The sequence below is a fragment of the Canis lupus genome, chromosome 11, assembly GCF_048164855.1.
Source record: "Canis lupus baileyi chromosome 11, mCanLup2.hap1, whole genome shotgun sequence".
Taxonomy (NCBI): Eukaryota; Metazoa; Chordata; class Mammalia; order Carnivora; family Canidae; genus Canis; species Canis lupus.
In genome coordinates this window covers 30,061,307-30,088,410 of record NC_132848.1, presented here as the reverse complement: position 1 = coordinate 30,088,410, position 27,104 = coordinate 30,061,307, and the positions used below count along the sequence as shown (strand labels likewise).

At 56.1% G+C, this 27,104-nt stretch overlaps 1 protein-coding gene across 1 annotated transcript in view; it reads right to left on the bottom strand.

The window, feature by feature from the left end:
- TMPRSS6 (transmembrane serine protease 6) overlaps positions 1 to 17,491 on the bottom strand; it is a 37,563-nt gene extending 20,072 nt beyond the window's left edge. Inside the window, exons 1-7 of the mRNA XM_072844084.1 lie at positions 17,241 to 17,491; positions 10,329 to 10,525; positions 6,479 to 6,612; positions 4,776 to 4,843; positions 4,072 to 4,256; positions 3,804 to 3,845; positions 453 to 657 (exon numbers count right to left, since the gene is read on the bottom strand). Of these exons, the coding sequence (XP_072700185.1) occupies positions 453 to 657; positions 3,804 to 3,845; positions 4,072 to 4,256; positions 4,776 to 4,843; positions 6,479 to 6,612; positions 10,329 to 10,524 (830 nt within the window). The 5' untranslated portion in view covers position 10,525; positions 17,241 to 17,491. The remainder of the gene's footprint in view (positions 1 to 452; positions 658 to 3,803; positions 3,846 to 4,071; positions 4,257 to 4,775; positions 4,844 to 6,478; positions 6,613 to 10,328; positions 10,526 to 17,240) is intronic.
- Between the last annotated feature and the right edge of the window lie 9,613 nt (positions 17,492 to 27,104).

Below are 27,104 nucleotides of genomic sequence, written 5' to 3'. Positions count from 1 at the left end.
AAACCTGAGCTGAGATCAAGAGTTGGACCCTTCACCAAATGAGCCCCCCAGGCATCCCCCAGATGGTTTGGTTTAAGTCCTCACCATAACCCTGCATGGTGGGTGTGATTGTGCACCCATTTTACAAATGAGGAAACCGAGGCTCGAGGAGGCAGAGACTTGCTGTAGGTTATGCAGCTAAGAAGCAACCGAGCAGGGGGTTGGAAGTCTGGGGCTGCCAGACTCTGAAGCATTCTAACAAGCCATGTTGCCTCCCAGAGCTGACCCGAGGGGTAGTCTAGTACAACTGCTTTGTTACAGATGGGGAAACTGAGGCTCAGGGAGGGAAGCGGGCCTGCCCACAGTACATAGCCATCTCCAGCCTCCTTTCTGCTTCTCTGCAGGCTAAGCCTTGCTGTCTCTCAGAAACCAGTGTCACACCGCCTCTTCCCTCCCACCTTCCCGGGACTCACGAGGTGATGAGCCTCCTCTCCAGGGGTCCAGCCACGTCGTACATGGCCAGTCGGTCCCGGCACTCGGCCAGCGTCCACTCGAGCCGGAGTTTGAGCATGAGATCCTTGGGGCCCTGTAGGTGCCACAGGCAGCTGGAGGCCAGGTGATCGGGCCCCTTCAGCCGGAGGACCTGGCCCTGGCCCACGTAGCTGTAGCGGTAGCAGCCTGGAGGAGGGAGAGGGACAGGCCCCCTGACCCCTGTTAGCCAGGAGGAGAGACCCGGGGGGCCAGCTGGTGCTCACCTGCGTGGGGGTGGTGCAGGGAGAGCAGCTGGATGGGGATCAGCCCAGATGTGCTATGTCCCATCCCTCCATGTCCTGCTGGGTTCCTTCTCGTCTCCTCAATCATTCATTCATTCATTCATTCATTCATTCATTCATTCAGCACTCACTGAGTTCTCTATGCCAGAGGAGGGCCAGAGAAAGGTCCAGTCGCTGCCTGGGAGTGCCAAGAACAGCGAGGACAGATACAGAGCCCAGCGGTAGTAGCTTAGCTCAGGCAGCGAGGACCCCAAGCCTGGCGGTAGGGCAGGGAAGACCTAGGGGGTGGGGTGCAGGGTCGCAGTGTGAGCAAAGGGCCGGGGGCCAGGGTGGAGTTTGAGGCCAGAGAGCAAGCTGCAGAAGGGAGCCAGGGCCCAGATCACGCCCAGGAGAGGAGGTGCTTTCTCCCGCGGCCACGGAGTGTTAGGTAGAGCTGGGACGTGGCCGGACTTGTGTCACAGACACTTCTGAGGAGGCTGGGCTCAACCACTGAGCCACCCAGGTGCCCCTTGTTGCTGTGATTGTCCCTGTTTACAGACCTGGGCCAGACAGACCCAGGCTCACCGCATCCTTCCCTGGGCCTTGGAGAACGAGGGCCATGAAGCCAGCCTCGCAGGGGGTCACATGCTTGGGGATGACGCATGCTTGTGTGCCCAGCATAGAACCTCACTCTAAGTAGGTGCTCAGTGCCCGGAGTGACTGCTCTCTAGGTAGGTGTGGGGAGAGGCAGGGGGTGGAGCTGGGAAGCAAGCGCTGAGACCTGTCACCCTTCGGCTGGCCCCCCTTGAGGCTCAGATAGAGCCAGTCTCGTGGGCCTGCCCTCACCCCTCCCTTCACACCTCCTTCTCCAGCGGCACCCACGCTCAGCCGCACCTCCTGAGCCATCAACTAGGAAAGCTGCTCAGCTGTTGTTGATCATTTCTAGTCTTTAAATTTTGCTCCAAGTTGATGCTTCACTTTTGCCATTCTATTTATTTATTTATTTATTTATTTATTTATTTATTTATTTATTTATTTATTTATTTTTAGGCTAATTAAGCAGAGAGGTATGTGCTGGTCAGTCTCTGCTGATAATCAGAAAGATCTCTGGTGACCTGTTATCTCTGGTCACTGGGAGAAAGTATGTGAACACGCCTGGTGCCTTCTCCTCCCCTGGCCTTTGCTCATGCTGTTCCCTCTGCCTGGAGAGCCTCTTCCTCTTCTCCATCTGACAGATTCCTACCCCCGTCGCATGCCTGAGTCTGCCCCCTGGCCCCCATGAAGGCAGCCAGGACACCCCCCCTCCGCCCACCTCCCACAGTCAGGAGAAACTTTTCCTTCCCCCTAGAGGCAGGTCCCTTCCTCTGCTTTGGATTGTGGCCCCTGGTGTCCACCTCCATCCCCGGAGCAGCATAATTCCCCTTCTCCGCTGCCCCTGGGAGCTCTATTCTAGCTCTGGCACTTGGTGTTTTGAGATGCTGTTTATTTGTCTGTCTCTCTCATGGGCTCAGAGCTCCTCTGAGGGCAGGGGTGAGGACACGGTCATCTTGTGTCCCCAGAGCAGGTATGGGGGCTGGCATGGGGGAAAAGCTCACAAGGCCTGTATAAAGGATTTGAACTGTCACCCCCCCCCCTCACATTGGACGCTGTGCTCCTGGAGGGCAGGGACTCTAGACTGGACACCGAACCACGTGAAGATAAGTACAAAGCAACTGCCAGAAACTTGGGGACGAACGGGCAGCCAGCAGAGGCAAGGGCAGCCAAAAGGCCCATCTCAGACCAACAGTCAGGACGATGTGGGCACCAGTGCAGCATCAGATGACAGATGGTAGGTAGGTAGACAGATAGATAGATCAGCTTCTCACCCTCCTATTCTACTGGCTTCCTCAATAATAAGTGTTATACTATATATTGGCAAGTTGAATTTAAATTTTAAAAAAGGAAGGGATGCCTGGGTGGCTGAGCAGTTGAGCGTCTGCCTTTGGCTCAGGTCATGATCCCAGAGTCCCGGGATCGAGTCCTATATCGGGCTCCCCTTAGGGAGCCTGCTTCTCCCTCTGCCTGTGTCTCTGCCTCTCTCTCTGTCTCTCATGAATAAATAAATAAAATCTTTTTAAAAAAGGAAAAAAATAAGTTAAATCTTTGGTGTGTGCTCACTACAGTTTTGCTTGAGAATTTCAGCTATTTGAAAATTGTACTTTGACCTCATCGCCTCCATCCACCAAGGAAGTAAGGATTTGACCAGCCAGAAGATAAGAGAGGGCATAACAAGGATTCAAATTCTGCCTCCCTCACTGCGAGGTAGCCGATGCCCTCAGCCTGGCCTCAGCTCTGGGTAGAAGCTCTAGGTAGTATAAGAAGAATCTGAGAAATCAAGGGCTCAGGATGACAGGGTACAGTAGCACAAGTGGTGCACTGCACAACTAAGGAGTCTCCAGTCCCACAACTACAATGTAGACAGTGCTCCCTGGCACTGAGCAGCAGCACGGTAGCCCTGCTGGTACTTTGCTTCCCAGGGTTCAGGAGGAAGCCCTGGAACCTCTGGGAGAGAAGCCAGGTGACTCTGGTTATAAGGCAAGGGTGTGGGGTAGGAGGAGGGGCAGATGAGCCTGGTGAAGAAGGGGAAGGAACATGTGAAGGGAATATCCCTGAATGTGACAGGAGTATCTCCAAAAGACCAAGTTTACAGGCAAAGGGACCGATACACTTCGGCCTGGCAAGATGATTTTCTACCATCAGTGGAAACTAGCTTGTGAGCTAATTGTGTTCAGGAATAAAAAAAAGCAGAGTCACATTTATGTGCACCTAAACGTGCTACTCACTCTCACACCCCACACGGGCAATATGCGCACACGTGCACACACACATGCACGTGAAATACCTCCCCTCCCCTCACATCCCTCCACCCCCCCCCCACCTGCTCAGGACTCATCACCAAGTCTGCCATGGCATCCCCTGGGTCCCTTGGGGTCACTGCTCCCTGTACCCCCCAAAAGCCCCAAAAGACACTTGACCAAGCCAAGCAAAACAGCAACTCAAAAGGAAGTGGAGAGGAGAAACCAAAGAGCATACCCAGCGTGGCATTCAGGGCAACTATGTCTTTCACGCTGGCTTCTGTTAAAAGGAAAGGAACAAACAAATAAACAAAGACCAAAAGTAAATAAAGAAAACAAAATAAAAACATGAAAATAAAAATCGAAGAGGCCATTTGAGCCAGCCTGACTGAGGTTTACCCTGAGCACTGACCCCTCAAGGCCCGGCCCCTGAGAGCACCCAGCCCTGGCAGGGGGCCTGCAGCACCCGGGCCAGACTATCCCGCGTCCCCCTCCCTGGTACTGACCGAGGATCACCAGGCCCTCGGGGTCCACCTCGTACTCGGCCCTGTAGGGGGCGGGGGCCGAGCTGTTGGCCGTGGACAGCAGCTCCTCCACCAGCAGTGCCCGCACCACCTCAGGACTCAGCATCGGCCGGCGGTGCTCGGGGATTTGGAGGATGAACCAGAAGAAGCAGGTGAGAGGCCCCTCTCTAAGGCAGACAGACGTGAGAGGGGTGGGAGGGGGCCCGAACTCGTGGCCCTGCCCTCCCCTCTGCTCTGGGGAGACACCACAAGTACGGCCCGCTTACTACCTCCCAGGCACTGCTGCCACCTTCACCTGGAAGCCTCCTAACACCCCCCAGGTGTTCTCTACCTCCCCATGTCACGGGCAGGGACCGAAGCACAGGCGGTTAGGGGTATGCCACCGACCGGAGACAGATATGTGTGGCACAGCTGGGTCACCCCTGCTCCCACTCCAACCATGGCCTCACCCAATACGCTCCAGGCTCAAGCACGCTGTGGCCACTACCCCATCCTTGCGCCCATTCTACAGGTGAGGAAACCAAGCTCAGCAAAGAGAGGTCACACACAGGCAGCCGAGTTGCCCTTCCATGCCTCAGTTTCACCATTTTAAAAAAGGCCATTGCATCTGAAGCCTCTAGCATCCCCTCCTATTCTTTGAGTCTAAGGTTCTAGTGAGGGCCAGCTGGGGGGCCAGGGTGACTCACCCGAAGGAGTAGACCGAGCTGGAGTTGTAGTAAGTACCCAGGCGGGTGCTGGCGATGAGCTCCTTGAGCTAAAAGGAGGGGATACAAGAGCCCGCTGTGACCCTCTGCAGAAACCCCCTTCTTCCCTTGGGGTGCCCTTTGCTCCTCCCTGCAGCCCTGCAGGAGGAGGAACCTACCGGGTAGAGAGGCTTGTCCCTATCCCTCCGGAAGCGGTAGCCATGCAGGAAAACAAACCTCACCCCCAATACCTTCCCTTCCCCGTCGACCTAGGCCTTGCCCCCCAGCACTGCCCCCTCCACCAGCTCTGGCCTACACCACACCACCAACGGCTTCTCTCCCTCTGCTCAAGTCACCCTTCTCTCAACCATAGGAGACAAACAGGGGCCTGCTGTAGGGGAAGGGGGGTGGGGGGACAGGGTAACTGGGTGACAGGCATTAAGGGAGGGCACGTGATGGGATGAGCACTGGGTATTCTGTAGGATTGACAAATCACTGACCTCTGCCCCTGAAACTAACAATACACTATGTTAATTAATTGAATTTAAATTTTTAAATTGGGAAAAAATTTGTGTAATATTAGAAAAAAAAAGGGGACACCTCGGTGGCTCAACAGTTGAGCATCTGCCTTCAGCCCAGGGTGTGATCCCACACCCGGGATCGAGTCCCACATCAGGCTCCCTGCATGGAGCCTGCTTCTCCCTCTGCCTGTGTCTCTGCCTCTCCCCCTCTCTGTGTCTCTCATGAATAAATAAATAAAATCTTAAAAAAAAAAAAGAAAAAAAAAAAAGTCGCCCTGAGCTCTGGAAAGCCCCACTAGGCTCTGGAGTCTGCTCCCCACCCCCAGCCAGCAGCCACGGGAGCTGGGCCGGGCAGTTTGGGCACCTGCTCCAGGCCGGTGCTGAGGACAGGAGGGGCAGCAGGACTGTATGCCTGCAAAGCGCTTTGCATGGGGCAGAAACCGGCACCCCACAACCCTCTGGGCAGGCACCACTTTCATCCACCTTATAGAGGAGGGAAGAGAGCCCTGGGCGGGTCCCCCAAAAGCAAGTCCTGAGATGAGGCCGTGGGAGAGTGGTTTGTTCGGGGTGGATTCTGGAGAGCTCTGGCGGGGGTGAGGCAGGCGGGCTAGCAGCGGCACCGCCAAGGCGGCTGTGAAGGGGCGGCAGGGCTGCGGGCGCGGAGGCAGAGGCCGACACGGAGCCCTGGGCGATGGTGGGGCATCTTCAGGACTGTCCCCGCACCAAGGCCGAGGGAGCCAGGGTATTAAGCCACCCAGGGGTGGTTCCTAGGAATAGCGACCCCTCTGCGCTTCTGGTCTACCCTACTGGGCGGGGTGCAGACCCACAGCCAGAGGGTGGAAGGTGCTGGAGACCAGAGGCCATCCCCAGGGCAGGAAACCACTGCTGGGGTCGGGAGGAGCTGGGGGTGGGTCCTGACAGGGTCCCTGCACTGCCCTGTCTCTCCCCCACACCCCCCTGCTTATGCTGTAAGGGGCACAATCAGGATTAATCCACGTGTATTGGACCCAGAGCCCACTGACTGTCCCACCACCCTGTCCCACGTCCCTCTCCGCCGTGCCTGGAATGGGGCTCTGCTCCCAGTGCGTGCTCTGAAGGGACTGACCAACCGGCTTGGTGTGATCAGGGCCCTTCCCACGCCCCCCGCCCCATCCATCCCCTCCAATCCCCGCGGTCCTTCCCTACCATCTTCTGGGCTTTGGCAGTTTCGCTGCGGAAGGCACTGGACTCCCGGCGGGCGAGGTCCTGGGAGAAGTGGCGGTTGAGCACGCGCACGCTGCCTGAGTACACCTGGCTGACGGTGACCTCCGCCTTGTACCCTGCCCAGGATGAAACCGACAGGGTCAACCCACAGGGGAGCTCCTGTCTCCCCCACGCCTTCTCCTGCCACCCAAACCCCCGGCTCAGCCTCCAGCATCGTGGGCTCCGAGGCACCACCACTGTCATCATCGCTGTCATTGTCGTCATGTCACCCCATGTATTTGGTGACAGCGAGGAAGGAGGCCCATAGACGGATGGTGTCCTGAAGGCTCCCAGGCAGAGGCTGATGCAATAATCAGTCCAGGATACAGAGGACACGAAAGCTGGGAGACCCACACGGCCTCGAAGGTCAAGTTTGTGGGATAGCACCTCTGTGCACCCTTCCATTCCCCAGGGCGGCCTGGCCACACCTCCTGTGGGGGTACGCTAGTAAACCTAGACCGCTGCGTCTCCCCCTGCGGAGCTGCCGGTGGCGGGGAAGACGGGCATTACTCCAAGCATCACCCCTCAGGGCACACAGGGTCCATCTGGGAGGAGTGACTTCAACGGGATGCCCAAGGTACAACTGAAGACACATCACAAAGAAATTGGCCCTGGGCCAGGGTGACACCCCCCCTCCCCACCGTCCCCCGCCCCCCTCCGGGATAGGAGAGTTGGAGCATCAGCTGCAAAGAGAGGAGGGAGGGAAGTACCTTCAGGGCAAAGGGAACAGCAAATGCAAAGGGCCTGAGGCAGAGGGATCATGGTAAAGACTGAGCTAGAACCTCTTTGGCTGGAGCAATCAGGTAAGGGGAGAGGCTACAAGAGAGGCTGGGACCTCAGCAGGGCAGGATTTGGGTCTTTACCGATGCACAAAGGAAACCACGAAGGGTTTGAAGTCAGGGATGATGTCATCAGATTTCCACTTTGTAAAGACCGTTTTGGCTGATATGAGGAGACTAGATTCATAGCCCCGGGCTTATGCTCCTATTCATTCGTTTATGCAGTCATCCCACAAGTGCTACTTGAGGACCTACTGTGTTAGGAACCGACCTAAAGCACTCAGGAATACATCAGTGTAACCATGAATAAAATAATAAAGGATAAAGCCTTGCCCTTAAGAGCTTGTAGTTGACTGAGTCAGACAATTAACAAGAAGAGCAAACAAAAAATTAGAGGTGCGGGTGCTGTGAAAGTCAGGGAGGCGGGCTGCAACACGGACGCCAGGGAAGACGGTGGTTACATCAGTCATGTGGATGTCAGTCTATGGGAAGAGCCGTCTAGGCAGAGGCACCGGCAAGTGCAAAGGCTCTGGGGCAGGAGCTCATCTGGTGTATTTGAGAAGCAACAAAGAATGAAGGAGAGGAAAGTAGGAAGAGATGACATGGGGGAGAGGATAGCCACGGAGTCTTGCTGACTATAGGGGACTTTGGCTTTACTGTGGGTGAGGTGGGAGCCATGGGAGGTTTAAGCAGAGAGGTTAGGGACCTTTCTAAAATGATCCTTCTGCTATCGTGCAGAGAACAGGCTCTATGGAAGCAAGGGCAAAAGGAGGGAGACTTGCAGGAGGCTCCTACAGTCATACAATGACCTGTCCAGTGGCCAGCTGAGGGACAACGGAACCTGGACCAGGCTGCGCGGTGGAGGTGGTGAGAAGTACGTGATGGGAGGCAGGATATAGTCTGGAGTTAGAGATGACCAGGTTTGCTGGCAAATTGGGGCTGGGGTGTAAAAGAGAGGAGTAAGGGGGAACAATTGGAAGGATGGAATGGCCACCGATGGGGATGGAGAGGGGTGGGTCTGGAGGGAACGAGGGAGAGCTGCAGGCTGGACAGTGGGGCCTGAGGTGCCCTTAGACATCCCGGCGGAGAGAGCGGGCCCCAGCGACAGAGTGGAGCTCACAGAGGGACCCAAGCTGGACATGCACATTCGAGGTCATCAGGGTGTCAGCGACATTGAAAGCCAGCTAGATGTGACCCTGAAAGAAGTAGGTGGAGCAGGTCACAGTCAGGGAGGAGAAGCTGCAGCCACGAGCTGGGGGGAAAGAAGTGACAGCCACCCTGGAAGCCAAGGAAGGAAAGGGTTTCAAGGAGGAGGGAGTGAGATGTCTGGTCACATGCTGCCAATGGGTGAGACGCAAGGAGGACTGGGGACTGGCCGTTGGATTTAGCAACCTGAGGATTGGCATCCTTGGAGAGGGTGGGGGCGGGGAGCCAGATGGGAAAGGGTGCGAGAGAGGCTGGGAGTGCAGAACTGCAGACAGCTCTTTCTAGGAGTTGGCCACAAAGAGGAGCAGAGACATGAGGGGCACCAGCAGGGTTTGGTGTGGGAGCAAGGAGCATGCTTGTACAGGGATGGGTCGCAGAGCCCGGCCCCAGTGCGGAACCCCAGGCTCTGAAGGATGGCTGCCTTTGGGAGGGGCAGGGCGAGGGTTCATCCAGGGGTCGGGCAGGAGGGCAGGTCCCATGGGTGCATCTGGAAAGGCATGCGGCCAGCATCCATGGGGCTTCTCTTCCGAGTGGTTCCATTTGCTCATTGAAGCCGGAGGCAAAGTGTGTGTGTGTGTATGTGTGTGTGTGGGGGGGGTGTGGGTGTGGGTGTGGGTGTGGGTGTGGGTGTGGAGAGGGCAGGTCTGGGAAGAAAGCACGAACTGTCAGCCAGGAGAGCAGGAGGGAAACTGTGAGGCACATAACTGGGCAGTACCAAGGGCTCGCACCACAAGCAGAGGTCACCCTAGGCCCGGGGCCCGCCCGCATGGGGAGCCAGCCGCCACCCCCACCTCTCCTCTCCAGGACCCCTTTCTGAGTCAGACTGCCACTAACCAGTCATTGGCTCCTCACTTCGGGCTTCTCCGGCCCCCGTAGGATAGGCCCCTTGTCTCTCCCCTTCCAGACGCATCTCTTTGCCCTGCACCCAGTACCCGCAGCACAGCCTGAGCCTGGGCGGGAGGAGCCCTTCACACAGCTCCCCGAAGTGCCGCCTTTAACCTAATCCCTTTGGGGGCGCAGGAGTTGGCTTCCCCCTAGCAGAGGCTTTGGAGTGCTCCTCCCCTGGGTCCCCTCAGCCCCATTGGAGCACCCACTCCCTGAGGGGTGATTCACTCCTGGAGCCAGGGGACGAGGTGAGGGCTGTGATACCAGAGTGGGAAGCCAGGCTTCAGGAGGAGCCCCGGGCTGCCTGCTCTGGACACTCTCCATCCCCTTGCACCGTGTGCTGAATTGCCCGCGTGCATGCGTGCCCGCACCGGGGTGTGAAAACCAGCTCTGTGCAAGGACACCCCCTGGGTACCTGAGTCCTGCGTCTCCCTCCCTTTTCTCCCCACTCATGCTGGGCCCTGGAGACCCAGAGGTGACAGAGCCATGGTCCCCACCCTGGAAAAGTTCTCAAGTTGGGCTCAAGTGAGCAGAGGCACTAACTCGTGCCAGGCACCACCGGCGCACTGGGCCTTCTCCCAGAGCCAACTGGCTCCGAGCCCAGGGGCAGCCCAGGAGGGCTTCAGGCAAATGAAGGCAATGTTCACACTCCTTCTGCTTGTTGGTTCACAAGACCAGGGTGCTGTGAGAGCTCTTCTTCCCCAGCTGCTGGGAGCTGGGGGCACTTGGCTCCAGCAAGGAACTTGCACTTGGCCTGAGCCCCGGGACTAGAACACAGGTGAGGTAGCTCTCCCATCTCACGGGACGGAAGGAAGGGTGTTGCCAGGCACCGCTGAGCCTGGAAATGCGTTCTGTCCTGCTGCAGCCCCCACAGCCTCCCAGGTCGCCCCCAGGGGCCTCTCCCAGGAGGGCCCACCGCTTACCTAGGAAATACCAGAGCAGGACCCCCACCGAAGCTAGCACGACCAGGGCCAGCCACAGGGGCACCAGGCGGAGGTAGTCCCGAACTTTTCTCTTGGAAATTTCGGTGGCCTTGAACATCCCCTCCGGCTCTGCTTCCTCACCGTCACCTCCGTCGCCCTGTCCGCCGGCTGCTTGGGGGGCCTCGGCCATGGGCATCCTGGTGGAGAAGCAGATCAGGGTTGGCCACGGCCTGGCATCTGCAGGGGGGCTTTTGCCAAAGACCAATGGTGCACAGAAGTGAGACAGCATCCCCGCCTTTTGTATTTTGCTTTTTAAAGATGTTATTTATTTATTCATGAGAGACACAGAGAGAGGCAGAGACACAGGCAGAGGGAGAAGCAGGCTCCCTGTGGGGAGCCCGATTCGGGACTCGATCCCAGGACCCCGGGATCATGCCCTGAGCTGAAGGCAGATATTCAACCACTGAGCCGCCCGGGCACCCCCCACACCGCCCCCACCTTTTGGATGAGGAAGACCATAGCTGCAGGAAGCAGCGATTGAGAGAGGACACCGAGTCTGCTCGCAGAGTAGGAAACAAATCTCAGAGGGGCCCGCTCCCAAGGGTGAGCAGCAGAGCCGGACTCCATGTGGCTCTGGAGCCCCCCGCCCCTGCAGCCGTACCAGCCCCTCTGTGATCAGAGGACAGATGGAGGTTTCGGTGCCTGAGGTGCCCCGGGCTCCCCGAGATGACATCCACAACCAGAGCACACAACTTCTGTAAGCCAGCTCGTGGTGCCTCTAGCTTTCCTTCCACTCGGGTGCTTCTCCTTCCTCTAGCTTCTCCACAGCACACTCCCCGAAATCCTGATGCCTTCCACTCACTTGAACCCTCCCTGGAAGCCCCTGAGCCAGTGCCCTGCTGGGCCAGGGACCTGTCCTTCCAGGGCTCCCATACCTCTTATCTCCTCACTTCACCAAAGGTCTCTTCGGGACAGAGGCACCGACTCACATTCATTGAGCCTCAATGGGACACATTTCATTTAATCTCCTGTTCACCCAGGGACGCGGGGCTCGTGGTCCCCGTGCACTCTTCTCCCTCAGGCCCACTCTGAGTGGACACCTGATGTGTATTATCTCACTCAAACCTCCAAACACCGTTCGAGGTTCTGTACCCATTGGACAGATGAGGAAACTGAGACCCAGGGTGTTTTAGCCACAGTTCAGCCCAAGGTTTTCCTAACCTCGTGTTCCCTATGTGATTTGAATACCTGTCACTCACCATCAGCCTCATTGTACAGATGAAAAAACCGAAGCCTGGGAGGCTAAGCCACTGGCCCAGGGTCACTGGAGGCAATGGCTTGACACCTGAGCTTGACTCACAGACGACAGCATGGGTCAAGCCCAGGCATCGGACTCCCTGCTCCTCCCACCACCCTGGGCTGCTTCCTGTGAAATGAGCTGTTAATGAACAAATTATGATTTAATAGTAACTGAGCTCTGCCCTCTCAGTGCCCCCGGTCTACGGCTGTATTTTCAGGAACCACCCTCTGCCCCCCAAGGAAACCTCTGAGAGTTACTCGGGTTCTCAGGCAGGTTTTCCCACAGGACAGAGAAGGCCCTCCAGCCACCCACCCACCAGCAGAGCGAGGATTCTAGGCCACCGAGAGGTTTCCTCTTACTACATCCATAAATGCCACGGTGGCTTTAAAAATGCATCCCCAGAGGCACCTGGGGGCTCAGTCGGTTCAGTGTCTGCCTTCGGTTCAGATCATGATCTCAGGGTCCTGGGATCGAGCCCCATGTCGGGCTCCCTGCTCAGCGGGGGAGACTGCTTCTCCCTCTCCCTCTGCCTGCCTGCCGCTCCCCCTGCTTGTGCACTCTCTGTCAAATAAATACATAAACAAAATATTTTTAAAAAAATAAAAATATACCCCCAGATATGTGGGTGGTGGTAGGGGTTTCCTTTGGGCTGTCATGGGTTTTCTGAAAATGGGGCTCCTCAGTGGAGCTCAGAGACCTCCCACCTGGATTCAAGGGGCCTCCTGGCCCTCCTCCCTGCTTCCCTGCTCCCCGTCACTCCTCTTAGCACGGTTCCCAGGTAAGAGTGTCTGGCAACCAGTCACAGTGATCCTCACAGTGTCCCCACCCAGTGCAAGGGAGGAGGGACTGCTGGCAATTCTCAGCTTCTCAGCTGTGCTGAGACCCCATCCACCCTTAACCAGAGGGCATCAGTACATATGGGCCAGGTCCTGCTGGCTCTCCTGGGGCCACAATCAAGGATGGTACATATCCTGCAATGGTTGGCACAGCCCTGCCCGCTGCCCAAAGTGTCCACAGCATCCCTGGCGAGAACCTGGCTGTCCTGACAAGCTGAGCAGTGCTGGATCCGGGGGAGCCCAGGTGACAGGCCAGCTCCTTGCTCTCTCTCAGCCCAGGTCTACCCCTTCTGCCAGAGGTGGCCACATCCCTGGTTTCCTCTTGAGTCTGGATCATGAATAGCTAAGGAGCTATTTCATGATGACTTGCAGAGCCAGGGGGACTTGGGGCACAGAGGTGACAATAGTGGACATTTACTTCAACGGTTTTATACACACTGTCTCATGTTCGCCCTCAGAGAGGGAAGTAGGTTCTCTTATTATCCCCATTCTACAGATGAGAAAGTGGAGGCACAGAGGCTGAGTGGCTTGGCCAAGGTCTCACACTGGGTTAGCAGCAGAACCAGGCTGCAAAGCCAAGCGGTGTGTCTCCAGAGTATTGTCCTGACCCCTATGCTCTACCCCCTCACACGTGATCAGGGTACTGGCAGGGAAAACGAGGCTCAGAGAAGGTCATAGGTCTATTAGAGAAGGCACCAAGGGGAGCAGAGTCCAGGGTAGGGTGTTCAGTAGGCCTCCCCTCCCTTCTTCTCCCCACTCCCCAGGCCAGGCCTTCACTCCATGGATTTCAGCTCCTTCACACCCGTCTGGGAGGACTGTGAGCATATTAGGAGCTCATTTTTAGGACAGCCACTGTGTAGGGCCACCTGGGTGGCTCAACGGTTGAGCAGCTGCCTTTGGCTCAGGGCATGATCCCAGGGTCCTGGGATCGAGTCCCACATTGGGCTCCCCACAGGGAGCCTGCTTCTCCCTCTGCCTGTGTCCCTGCCTCTCTCTCTGTCTCTGATGACTAAATAAATAAAATCTTTAAAAAGAGGAAAGAGGGATCCCTGGGTGGCGCAGCGGTTTGGCGCCTGCCTTTGGCCCAGGGCGCGATCCTGGAGACCCGGGATCGATTCCCACGTCGGGCTCCCAGTGCATGGAGCCTGCTTCTCCCTCTGCCTGTGTCTCTGCCTCTCTCTCTCTCTGTGACTATCATAAATAAATAAAAAAATTAAAAAAAATATTAAAAAAAAAAGAGGAAAGAAAGAAAGAAAGAAAGAAAGAAAGAAGAAAGAAAGAAAGAAAGAAAGAAAGAAAGAAAGAAAGAAAGAAAGAAAGAAAGAAAGGCCACTGTGTAAAGACCCAAGATTAGATACAGTCCAAGTTGGCGGGGGATAATTGTTGCCGAGTCAGGAACCTCCCACCTGGACCCCCAGGGCCGACTCCCCCCTGGGCTCCCTGTCTCCCCTCTACTCCACGCCATGTCCTCACAGTGTCTCCAGACAGCACACCCTCTTCATGTCCAGCCATCCACCTGCTCAGAATCCCCTCATGGCTAATAGCCACCTCTGGACCCCAAGACCCTCCATGGCCAGTCTGCTGCCCACCCTCTCCTGTAGCCCTAACTTCCATCATGCACATCACCCGGCAGGCCTACAAACCACATCTTCGTGCAGCCACACCCTCTGCCTGAAGACCACAGGGATTCCCCAAAGGCCCTGTGCAAGGCCACTGCCCAGTGATAGGCCCCCAGGCCCTGAGTAGTAAGGGCCTCCTCTCCTGGGCAGCCCTTGGTCAGATCAACAGTATGCCTGGCTTGTGTGTGTATGTGCGCGCGCACACACACACACACACGCACACGCACTCTTTAAATATTTATTTATTTATTTGGGAAAGAGCGAGAGCATGGGGAGTGGGGGCAGAGAGAGAGAGAAAGAATCTCAAGCAGACTCCTCACCGAGTGTGGAGCCCGAAGTGGGTCTCAGTCTCATGATCCTGAAATCACCACCCGAGCTGAAACCAAGAGTCAGACCCTCAACCGACTGAGCCACCCAGGCGCCCCTAGTATGCCTGGCTTTTGGCTCCATGTCTTTCCCCCACAGGAAGGACAGGTCTGTGTCTTATTCACCCCTGCTTTCCCATTGGACCCAGGACAGGCTCTGCTACAGGAATGAAAGAATGAATGGCTAGGGCCTCCCTGTCTCCAGGCTCCTGGTGCAGTGTTCTCTCCTACACCTTGTTGTCTCCAGGACATGGGACTTGGGGGGCTAGGAGCTGAGGCTTACATCCCTTGCCTGTCTATGGAGGCCTGGGTTCGGTTACTAACCCATCCCATTTTTGTCAGGTAACTGCTTGGTGCCAGGCTCTGCTACGGCCATGGAGCAGGGTGGCGGGGGGGCTCACATGAATAAGAGACCTCACTCTCGTCCTTTTGGGGCTGAGAGCCCAGCAGGAGATAGACAATTGTGATAACTGACAGCTGTGAAGGTGACCCACTGCTCTTGTCTTTTACTGTTAGACTGCCCTCCTCTGACTGGGCCAGCTCCCAGCTGACCTCTCCCCCCACCCCCATTATTTTCAGGATCTAGTCCATCAGAAAGGTCTGTGGCTCTACTTCCAACCACCCCCAGAACCCAATCCCTTCCTGGCACCTCCATGGCTCCCACCATCATCCAGGTCAGTATCATCTGTCACCTTGACCCCTGCAGTAGCCAGCCATCTGGTCACCCTCCCTAGCAAATTCCCACACCACTGCCAGACTGGACTTCCCACCGTGTTCCCTGCTCGTGGGCCTCCCACGGCTCTCATCTGTCCAGAACAGAGCCCAAAGCCCAGATGCCAGCCCACAAGGGCCTATGTGACATAGTCCTGGTCTTTCTGTCCTCTCCCACCCTCCACTGCAGCCACTCCCTTCAAAATATCAAGTACAGGCCACCCCAGGACCATTGAGCTTGCTGTTCCCCCGTCCAGGAACGCTTTCCCTTCAGTTTGCCCCACTGCCTGCTCCGTTCCCTCCTTTTTCTTTGCTCAAATTTCTTCAGAGCACTTCCCATGACCCAAATGGCATGATATGCTCATGTGTCCTTTGTCTGTCTCCTCTCTGGCTGTAAGCTGCTCCAGAGCAGGGGTGGGATGCTGCTCTCTGCCGTGTGCCCTGTCCCGACAGCAGAGCTCGGCACTTGATAATTGTTGCCGAGTCAGTGAACGCTAGGATCCCCGCTCCTTTCCAACAGCTGGAGCTGGAGTGTGCTGCGGGCACGCGTGGCCTGGCCAGCCTGTCCTGCCTTCTTTCTCCTGGCTCCCTCTTTTCCCTTCTGCACCCTAGTGACATTGGACTTGCTGGTTATCAATTCTATCAATAATGAAGATGGTAGAAAACTTAGATCAAGGGCTCTTCGCTCGCTCTGCATGAAGAGCATCACACAGATTGTTTCTTGAGCCCTGAAAATGCTTACTTGTCACCTGGCTTTCCCACGCATTCTTCCTTCTGGCTTTGTATCCCTCCTCTGACTTGGCCAGCTCCCAGCTGACCCCTGCACACCTCAGCACAGCTCCCACCACTTCCTGGCAGCTCTCCCAGAGTGCCCCAGGTGGGGCAGCTGCCTCTCTTGAGGCATCCTGGGCCACCCCCATCATTGCACAGTTCACCTTGGGGGCATTCTCTGCCCCCTAATGGGGAGCCCCTGGAAAGAGGCTGGATCTGACCCCAACCGACACAGGGCCTGAAGCTTCTTCTCTGACCTGAGCACCTGGCACCTGCTCCTCCTGCTTTCCGACCACTGGGGTGTCCTCAGTCTGCCCACTGGAAGCTGAGCTCATGGGGGGCTGCAGGGCCGGGCCTCCTCCTGCCCATAAGCTCTTCTCTGGACAATCCCACAAACCACAATCTCTTTCAGCCTCCAGGAGCCTGGGATGTTTGCTTTGTTATCTCTATTTAATGGCTGGGGAAAAGAGGTACAGAGAACTAAAATGATTTACCAAAATCACTCATCCAAGGCAGGACAGAACAGGGAGGAAAAGAACCAGAAATCTGATGTTGGGCCATGGGAGGCACCTCCTCGGGCCTAGAGCAGATCCCTACTACAAGCAGTTTGTGTGTGCCCAGGAGTGGGGGTATGTGCATGGAAATCCCTTCCACAAACACAAATCCGTTATAAACTCATACACAGTGTACACACTGAGGTACATACACATCTGTCGTGACACACAAACTCATGGGTGCATTGCTCACACTTCACATGTGTGCATGTGCACGAGCATGCACACACACACACACACACACACACACGCAGAGCCAACTGCATTCAACTCTGAGCCTGGGCACTAAGGGTGAGACTACTTTGCAGTGTGAGACTCTGGGCCTGTCTCCCACATCAGGGAGCCCAGGTAAGTGTGTGGGTAAGGAGGAGGGCATGTCCAGTCTTGCAGAGTGAGGGTAGGGTGCTCAGCCTGGCAAACTGGGCCTCTCGTCCACTCAGTCCCTGCTCCAGAGTCCACCAACCCCACCTTTGCCCAGGCCCCCAGCACCCAAAACCTGCAGCCCCTCCACTGCCCCTGTACCGTCCCTGAGCCTGGCCTCACTCCACCCTGTCCTGCCTCAACCCCAGCTCTAGGGATTGGACCCCTGGCCTCCCGCTTACCCAGTCACTGTCTGGCCGATGAGGCCCTGTAGACCTGGCCTCAGAGCGGGGCAGATGGCTTGAGCCCCAGCGAGTCAGGCCTGGCTCTCAGAAGGGACACTGACACCAGGTCATTCTTGGTTCCTGGGCCCCTGCTCCGGAGGCCCCCGCTTACCTTTGGGAGTGGCAGGTGGGTGCCGGGCCTGCACGCAGGCCACAGAGCCTCTGTTTGTCCGGGCCAAGGTCTCCCCACCCCCACCCAGCCAGCCTGGGCTGGATCAATGGCCCAGAGCCATGGCCAGGGTGTCTGGCCCTTGTCCCCTGTGGCCTGTGGCCCCAGGCTCCATGGGCCTTCTGCCGGGTTCAGGTCGGCACTGTGACTGAGCACAGGTAAACAGGCCGGAGGCAGGAGCCAGGCAGTGCCCGCCCCGCCCCGGCCCGCCCCGTGGGCACCCCAGAGCCTGGCAGGCAGGTGCGGGAGATCTGAGCTCTCCCCTGAGGCCTGTTGCCTGGTGATGTTCCTGCCTGGTTACAGCCCCTGGTCCCTTAGAGCACGAGGCGGGGATGGCTGAAGATGGGGGGCTGCGCAGAGGGGCCCAGGCGGTGGGGCGGGGGCTCACACGGGTCTCCTTACCTAGACTGCTGAGGCCGGAGGGGCCAGTGCAGAGAGAAGGGGAGGCTGGGCCCACGTGGTCCAGAGACAGAAAAGGAGAAAGTGGGGTGGGGATGGGGTTTGATATTATTTTCTGTTCAGCTGGAAATTGTTTGAATTACTGCATGATTCTCTAGAGCTGTGCTCTCCATCTTGGTGGCCACTGGTCACGCGTGGCTTTTGGGCCCCTGGGATGCAGCCAGTCTGGCCTGAGGATGTGCTTCATGGGTAAGATGCACACCAGGTTTCAAAAACTTGGTGCACACAAAGAATGTAAACTACCTCGACAAGAATATTTCACATCGATGCTATGTTGAGACAGCACAGTTGGGCTGTATTGGATTAAATAAAAACATTTTTAAAATTCAACGCACCTGCTTCTCTTTATAATTGTAACGTGGCTCCTAGACCCCTGAAACCACAAGTGTGGCTCACATTCCAGGGCTAGTGAGCTGGTGAGCTGCAGTGGACACAGAGGGGCTCACCGAGTGTGCTCTGAAGCACGTGCTATAAACCGGGATTTCCCGGGTATATACAGGCTGGTCCGTGTTTATCCCTTGTGGGGGGCTGCTCACCAGAACCCTGTGTTATATGAGTCCCAGGGTGTATGTGAATGTGAAGTAGGGTAATGTATGAGTGTGGAGCGTGAGATGTGTGTGTGCGGAGTGCAAAGTGCGTGTGTGTGAGGAGTATGGGGTGTGAGGTATGAGTGGAATGGGAGGGGTGTGAGTGTGAGGTGAGTATGTGGAAGGGGAGGTGTGAGGTTTCAGTGTGAAATGTAAGGGGTGTGAGTGTGGAGGGGAGGAGTGTGTCCAGCGTGTCTGGGCCAGGTTGCCAGGCACCCCGAGGAGCAGGCAGGGTGAGGATGGCTGCAGGGTAAGGAGCGCTCCTTCGTGGGCTCTAAAGGGGCCTGCTGAACGTGTGTGTCCCCGTCATGTGCCAGCGTGCATGCGTGTGTGCACGTGTGCTTGTGTGAGTGTGTGTTCTCGAGTGTGTCCATCAGGATCCAGTGTCCAAGCACTGGGTGCACAATCTCTGCACCTCGCTGGCTGTGGTGGGGCTAGCTGGGGAACCTGGGTGGGGGGCTCCTTCCCCCACTCCTCCTATTCCTCAGCCTGCAGGGACCCGGGGACCCAGGCCCCCAGCTTTGCCCCACCCTCCACGGCCCCCACCCCAGGATGTCCCCTCCTCCTCCCTCCTCCCCGCCTCCCTGGCCCTGCTCCCTTCACACCCCCCACAGCTGCTGCAAGCTTTCCAAAGGGGAATGGGATTCGGTGGGGGGCAGGGAGCGAAGAGACCCCAGCCCTGTCTCTGTACCGCATCCTGTCCTTCAGAAGGCAAAGTGGCCCGGGCCCCGGAGCAAGGCAGGCTAGTAGCTGGACAGTGTGAGAAGCAGGAGATCTTGTGCAATCAAGGTCCTCTGTACTTGGCGGCCACAGGGCCATTGATCAACCATGGCCTGAGGGGAGGGGCTGGCATGAGGGGGCAGCAAAGTACTCAGGGGGGTGTTTGAAGGCAGGGGTACAAGGGACGGTGGCACCAACTCCCCAAGAGCTCAGAGAGCTGTGGGTGGAGGCACAGTCTGCCCCCCGAGTCAAGGCTTCCCTCTGCGAACTGGGCAACATGTGCCCAGGACACCCTTTTCCCGGTGGCAGAGGGACACATCCACACATAGACCGGATGAGAGCCTCAGTGCTCCCAGGCTCTCTGCCTGTCACCTAACCCTGGGCCCTCGGGCTCTAGGGGCAGAGAAGCCACCTGGTGGTCAGTGAGGCTTGGAGGCCGGGAGGCTGGCAGAGAGGGCTCAAGCCAGCAGGACAGGAGGGACAGGCCTCAGTGGGCCCACTGCACTCAGGTGACAAGGATCTAGCCAGGGGTTGGAGAGTTAAAGGACCTGGCTGGAGTCTAGTCCCTTCCCCTGTCAGTGACCTGGTAAGAGAAGCAGGCTCCCTACCCCGATACAGGACTCGATCCCAGGACCCCGGGATCACGCCGAGCCGAAGGCAGACGCTCAACCGCTGAGCCACCCAGGCACCCCTTGTAAGACATTCTAAAGATGGGCTCAGGTCCAAGGAGAGAGGCCACCAGGCCAGCGAGTCATAGCCCTGACCTCCACTCAGCGGGAGGGGTGCTGCCTGCCTTCCCGGGGGGCACAGGGAAGGCGCTTGGACGTGCTGATGTGCGCCCCAGATTCACAGATGGAAGTCCTGACCAGGGCCTCTGGATATGACCCTATTTGGAAAAAACGTTATCATTTATGGAGATGAGGTCCTAGCGGAGTGATGGAGCAGGGGTCCCCCTGATGTCCTTACAGACGGGGAAATGCCACCCGGAGGGAGTTCTGCGTAGATGAAGGCAGAGATCAGGTGGTGTGTCCACTGGCCGGGGGAGGCCGGAGACGGCCGGCTAAGCGCCAGGAAGCGGGGAAGGGACATGGAACGGGTCTTCCCCGCAGCCCTCCGGAGGAAGGCGCCCACCAGAGAGGCTGCAGAGCCGAGATACCTGCGTTTTTACGGGCGGCCTTCAGGCAGTGCCACGTCTTAAGCCACAGGGTGGAAAAGTGGGGGCAGCTCAGGCACAGAGGGGGGCGGTCAGAGTGAGACCCCCAGGCCCAGCCTTGAGGAACAAGCCCCCGTCTCCGCTCAGCAGAGGAGGAGACCGAGGCTCTGGGAGGACCAAGGCTGATGTGCCCCGGGTCCCACAACCCAGGGGCTCTGGCCTGACCCCCTGATGGGAGGCGTGTCGTGTTCCCGGGCTGCCACGAGGAATGACCATCATCCGGCCCTTAAAAGGTCAGAAATGCATTCTCTCACAGCTCTGGAGGCCTAGACCAGATGTCAGAGGTCTGTGCTTTTTCTGGGGGCTCTAGGGAACATTCCTTCTTCGCCTCTTCTTGCCTTTGGGGTGTTGCTAGCCACCCTCGGTGTTTCTTGGCTGGTGGAGGCATCCCTCCAGCCTCTGCCGCCCTCCTCATGGGGCCTCTTCCCTGTGTCTCTGTGCCCAATATCCCCCTACTTATAAGGACACCGATCTTGTTGGATGTCAGGGTCACCCTAGTCCAGCGTGACCTTATCTTAGCTTACTTACACGTGCAAGGGGACCTGTGTGCAAACATTGTCACGTTCACAGGTTCCCAGGGGGCCTGAATGGGGTGGGGGGGGACACTATTCAATCGGGTGCAGGAAGGAAGTGGTGGTACTGCGGGGCCGCTCTGGAGGGGATTAGCCTGGGAGCAATGGAAGGGCCACCCTCCTGGTCAGCCTGTGCTGTGGGTCAGCCAAGCCCCAGAGCCCACAAAGGCTGGGGTTGAGAGTGGAGTTGGGCATCCAGCCCTCCCCGGGCGGGGGGGGGGTGTCCTGCCGGCTGAGCCTCCCTCTGAATCCCTTTGAGGCAGGCTCATGGCCTGGGGGTGGGGGGGGCCGCAGTGGGGGCCCAGGGGGCGGGCTCCAAGTGCTCCAGCCAGTGCTGTCTAGACAGGTATTTGGGGGACCGAGCTCCTCTAGGCTCCAAGGTAGGGTATTCGTTTCCGAGCACTGTCCCAACAAGGTACGGCTGATGGGGCGGCTTAAAACAACAGAAACGCATTCTTTCACAGCTCTGAAGGCTAGAAGGCCAAGGTCAAGGTGCAGGACCAGCAGGACCGTGCTCCCTCTGAAGGCTCTACAGGAGGATGCCTCCTGCCTCTTCCTAGCTGCGAAGCTGGCTGGCAACCCTTGCCATTCATTCAGTCTCTGCCTCTGTCGTCGCAGGGCCTTCGCCCTGTGTCTGCCTCTCTGTCCCTACTTTCTTGTAAGGACGCCAGTAATACTGGATTAGGACCCACCTAAGGACCTCACCTGAGTTACTTCAGCAAAGACCCTCATTTCCAAACAAGGTCACGTTCAGAAGTACCAGGACCTCAACATATTTTTTATGGGACACAGTCCAACCCATCCCAGATGGGGCGAGAGGTGGGGACAGGCTGCTTACTGGCCGAGCCACGGGCTGCCGTTCCAAAGGTCCATGTAACCCTGAGTCCTCATGTCACTGCTGAAGCGTGTTCTATCTCTATGCCTGAGCTACTAGCACACTCACTCCCCTCCCCTCCACACACAGGTGTCGCCTGTCACTTCTCCCTCCTGTGGCCCCTGGGGCCTCCCTGTGAGCCCTCCTGTGACTGGAAGGAGAGGAAGCTCTGTGAGCTGCACACAGCTTTCCCATGGTCTCAACAGAGCCTTCAAGGGTGGCCAGGCAGGGTCCCCGGAGGCCGCCTCTGTCATCTCTGTCACCTCTGTCCAGCACTGCACCTCGCTTGCTCACTCACTTATTAACCAGGTGTCAGCACCAACGTGGTACCAGCCTGGGCTGTGCTTCCAGGCCAAAGAAATAAACGAGGCCTCATCTGGTTTCTGAGGGATGCAGCTCACTGGGGGAAGACGCCCCTTTGTCCTCCCAGCAGCAGGCAGAGGTCAAGGCCCTCAGCAGTACTGACGGTGCTTCTCAGTGTTTCAGGATGAGACTCCACCAGGACGGCCGGTCATCGATTCAGGTGTGAGACCTTTCGGGAGTCATTGCTCAGTGGCCCTACTTCCCTCACCTGTATAGGGGATGCGAGGTCCCAAAGGGCTTCTGGGACCCTTATGGAGGCCCTAAGACTAGCTTTGTGATACAGCCAACCAGACGCAGGACAGGCCACATCCCCCTGTAAAAAGAAATGGCCACTTACCCCATTTCACAGCTAAGGAAGTGGAGACTCAGAAAGCAGATGTCACTTGTCTCCATCACACAGCCGAGAAGTGCTAGATTCAAACTCAGGACCCCCTGGTGGTCGAGCCCCCAGACCGCCGTGTGTGTGTCCCTCTGTCCCTGCCATGCCACAACTCCTGGGCCCCTCACCCCTCCTGTCCCCACCCTGGGCCCTGGCCTTTGGCCTCTGTCGCAGGCGTGGCCCCTGCCCAGCCCTTTGAAGCTTTCCCAGTCAGAGGTCAGGAAAGTGGCTTCTGATCAGGGGCTTGGGGTTTGAGCCGTGCCTCCTCAAGCCACAGTCAGCTGGGGACACAGAATGGAAACTCCTCGTGTGTCACCCAGCCTGGCCTCCTCCACTGTGCGGTCCCTCCCAGCAGCAGGGGCTCCCAGAACACCCTGGGAGCTGGAAACCCAAGGTGGCCGGAGGGAGGTCAGGCAACAGGGACAGACTCAATCCAAATTACCTGTTGCCAGTCCTGTGCTCCTCCCTGGACTCTGCCCCAAAATAAAATTTTAAGAATAAAATGAAAGAGCAACAGTGTCACTCTACATGCAAGCCATCAGGCAGATAGTCAATAAAAACGAAATGTCCAAGGCACACAGAATCCCAAGTTTCAACATATACGTGTAAATTTGGGGAGAGGGTCCTCAAAATATTGTTATAGCCAGGGCTCCTCCCTCCAAGGAGTTCAGTTTGGTCCAGCTCCAGGGGCGCACCATCCGAGGCTGAAGCATAGAAGGTTCTACAAGGAGCTGCTTTCTTGCCACCCTTCAGAGGAAGCATCCAGAGCAGCTCAGGCCCCCTGAGTAACTTGTGTCATCAGTCCCTGGTGGGGCTGTGAGAGGTCCCAGTGCCTGCAGGCTCTGTCCCTTCCGCTGGCCACATCGGTTCCAATTCACATACAAGTCCAGGTTCTTGGAACCTCTTTAGCTCTCCTGCCCTCCCCTCCCTTTCTTCTCTCCTTCCTCCCTTCACCTGTTACCAATATGCACATTCACTCAGTGAACATATCCCGTGGCAGGTACTGGGGTGTGGGGAGGGACCACTGTGAGCATAAGTGCCTGTGAGGGCCATGCTGGAACATTCTCAAGCCATCAGGTCTCTTCAAGAGCTGCATTTATGGAGCACTTAGCACGCATCAGGCTCCATTCAAAACGCATTGTGTTATTAACTCAATTTGATCCTTATAAGAACACCACAAGGGAGAAAGGAGATACCATTCTTACCCCATTTTGCAGAAGAGAAGACTAAGGCACAGAGTAGTTAATGACTCGCCCCAAGCCACACAGCTAGAATGCTGTGAAGCAAGGATTTGAACCAGCAGGACTTTGGCCCTCATAAGGGCAGGCTTTCACTAATTTTAAAGCACAAGCATATCTAGGATCTCACACAATGTCTCAGCGACCCAGTAAAACACAAACGACCAAGATTCTGAGTTCTGTGTCACCGGTGAGGACAAGAGGACAGCGCATGTCCCAGGCCAAATGGGGAGTTCGGTGGGGGGCACAGTACCCTGGGCGCTCACCCCTGCATCCTAAGAACTCAAGGCCACTGTTGTTGGGGGTTGTGGGGGAGGCGGTTGGGTTGTTGATGAAACTTAGCTCAGTCCCAGCGTCTGGGCCTGACCACTGTGACAGCCCCGGGACATCCCCTTGGCTGGCTTGCTCAGAGACATTTTCCACCACCGCCGTATGACACACTTGACGCTTCCATCACAGGGCCTGGGGGGCGGGGTGGGGGGGTGGGTGGCAAAGGGCTGTGGGAAAGCAAGCCCGGAAGTGCTGAGTGGGGAGAGAGATGCAGGTTCGGGGGAGAGGTACCCAGGCTACAATTCCAGGAAGCCAGGACGCAGAGGGAGGGAGGAGCTGGCAGGAGACGCATCATCTTCCTCTGTGCACCTGGCCTCATGCCACGCACTGGCCCCAGAGGGGAGGCTGGCCAGGGCCCCGTCTGCAGCATCCTCTGCCCTGGGCAGGGGAGTGACCATGGGGGACATGGACAAGTAAAGGGACAGCCAGAGCCTTTACCAGAAACACCCGGCTTGGGAAGGTCCTAAAGGAATCTCCTAAACTGAGGAGGAGGGAGAGTGACGTGCTGCAAGGGGCTTCGGCCAGACAGGCTCAGTTACACTTCAGCCAGTTTGGGATACAGCTGGCCGAGGAGGTGCAAGGATCGGAGGGGCAGGTGGCGGGGGCCAGGTGGACCAAGGAGGAGGCTGAATAGGGATCTGAGCTCAACGTGATGTCGCCGGGTCACAGGGTGGGGATGGTTTCAACTACAATTACAATCTTAGCAAGTGGGCTCCTGCGTTCATTTTTTAATTGGTTATCAGGAAGCTTAGGATGGGATTTTGCTCATTGTTTTCCAAGAATATAATTGTCTCCTGTGCAGCTCTATGTCGGTGAAGGGATAAAAGCTCCACGGCCAATTGTACAGGAGTTTAAATCCTGGCTCTACCACCCATCAGCTGCATTTTTAAACTCCCTGAGCCTCAGTTTCCTAATCTGCGAAAAGGGGAACATAATACCTGCCTTGCTGGGGCTTTTCAGGTAATAAGGATAATGCTTGGTTAGTGCCTGGCACAGTGTCTAAATGTGCTTCTTGATCTTTTCTTGGAGTCATCCAGGATGCCAACAATTAAGAGGGCAGAGGTAGGCTATTCATTATAGGATGACCAGTTTCCACCATAACTTGCTCAGTGACTGGACGCTGGGAAGTTGCTTGGAGTGAGAGCTAGAACATGGGGAGAGAGCAGAGACACGGGATAATGGGGGAGATGATGAAACAATACAGTCTAAACTCAAAATCGTCAAGAAATGGGCAGAAGAAAAAAATAAAAAGAAATGGGCAGAAGACATGAATAGACGTTTCTCCAAAGGAGGCCTCCACATGGCCAATAGGCACATGAAAAAATGCTCAACATCGCTCGGCATCAGGGAAATACAAATCAAAACCGCAATGAGATACCACCTCACACCAGTGAGAATGGGCAAAATGAACAAGTCAGGAAACTACAGATGTTGGTGAGGATGCGGAGAAAGGGGAACCCTCTGATGCTGCTGGTGGGAATGCAAGCTGGTGCAGCTGCTCTGGAAAACAGTGTGGAGGTTCCTCAGAAAGTTGAAAATAGAGCTACCCTATGACCCAGCAATTGCACTACGAGGCATTTACCCCAGAGATACAGGTGTAGGGATCCGAAGGGGTACCTGCACCCCAATATTTATAGCAGCAATGTCCACGATAGCCAAACTATGGAAAGAGCACAGATGTCCGTCAACAGATCAGTGGACAAAGATGTGGTATCTACACACAATGGAATACTACTCAGCCATCAGAAAGAATGACATCTTGCCATTTGCAACGGCGTGGATGGAACTAGAGGGTATTGTGCTAAGCGAAGCAAGTCAATCAGAGAAAGACAATTATCACATGATCTCACTCATCTGTGGAATTTAAGAAAGAAAACATGAACATAGGGGACAGGAAAGAAAAATAAAATAAGGAAAACAGAGAGGGAGACAAACCATGAGAGACTCTTCACTCTGGGAAACAAACTGAGGGTCGCTGGAGGGGAGGTGGGTGGGGGGATGTGGTAAGTGGGTGACGGGCATTAAGGAGGGCACATGACATAATGATCCCTGGGTGTTATATGCAACTGATGAATCACTGGGTTCTACCTCTGAAACTAGTACACTATATGTTAATTAAGATGAATTTAAATTAAAAATTTAAACGAAATTGGAGATGTGAGAGGCTGGAAGGCCTGCCCTCCTCTCCCTCATTTTGTCTTATCCCCTGATCTGCCCCGGATGCCTCCTGCTTCCCACTCTGCACCCGACAGATCTCCTGGGGCCCTCGGCTGCCTGGTCCCCAGCTGGCACCACTCTTCTCCCTGCAATCTGACCCAGGCAGGACTGTCTTTGCTTCACCCTTTCTGCCCCCACCAGCTGCTCCTTCCTTGGCCCCATCTCCCGAGGCACAAACTCTAATCCACCCTGGACTTGTCACGCTGTGGCTTCTGGCCCATCAGTCCACCTGGGGTAAGCAACCCCTCATTCTGCTCACCACCAGCTCAAGTCTCTCGTCTGACATGGTGGGGACGGCTGGGTTCTCTAGATATGCCTGTTCATAGGCCCCACTCAGCTTTCCAGCCTTCAACACTTCAGCCTCAGTTTACCCTGTCTGGAAAATCAGGGTCTGGGAAGAGAAGCCCCTCCACTGTGGAAGGGGGATGAGGGATGATATGGACCAGATATGTTGCCAAGAGTCAGCTATGATCAATCAGGACCCGCCTACAGGGTGTAAAGCTGTACTCAGACTGCAGGAAGGACAGCCGTGATCAGTCTGCAATGTCTGCAGTGGGTTGCGATTGATTAGTGATTAGTGATTAGTGATGTCTGCCACAGGTGCAGTTTTATGAATACCAGATACTGCCATCTATGATCTGCTGCCATCTATGATCTGGCCCAACTATTCAGAGTCAAAGGCACTGAAGAACTAAAATTTATATATATATATATATATATATATATATATATATATATATACTCATTTTATTTATATTTATTTTATATTCTGTTTATATTATATTAATTTATATTATAGTAAATATACATATCAATTATGTTTTATATATTTTATTTGTATTTTCCCATGAGACC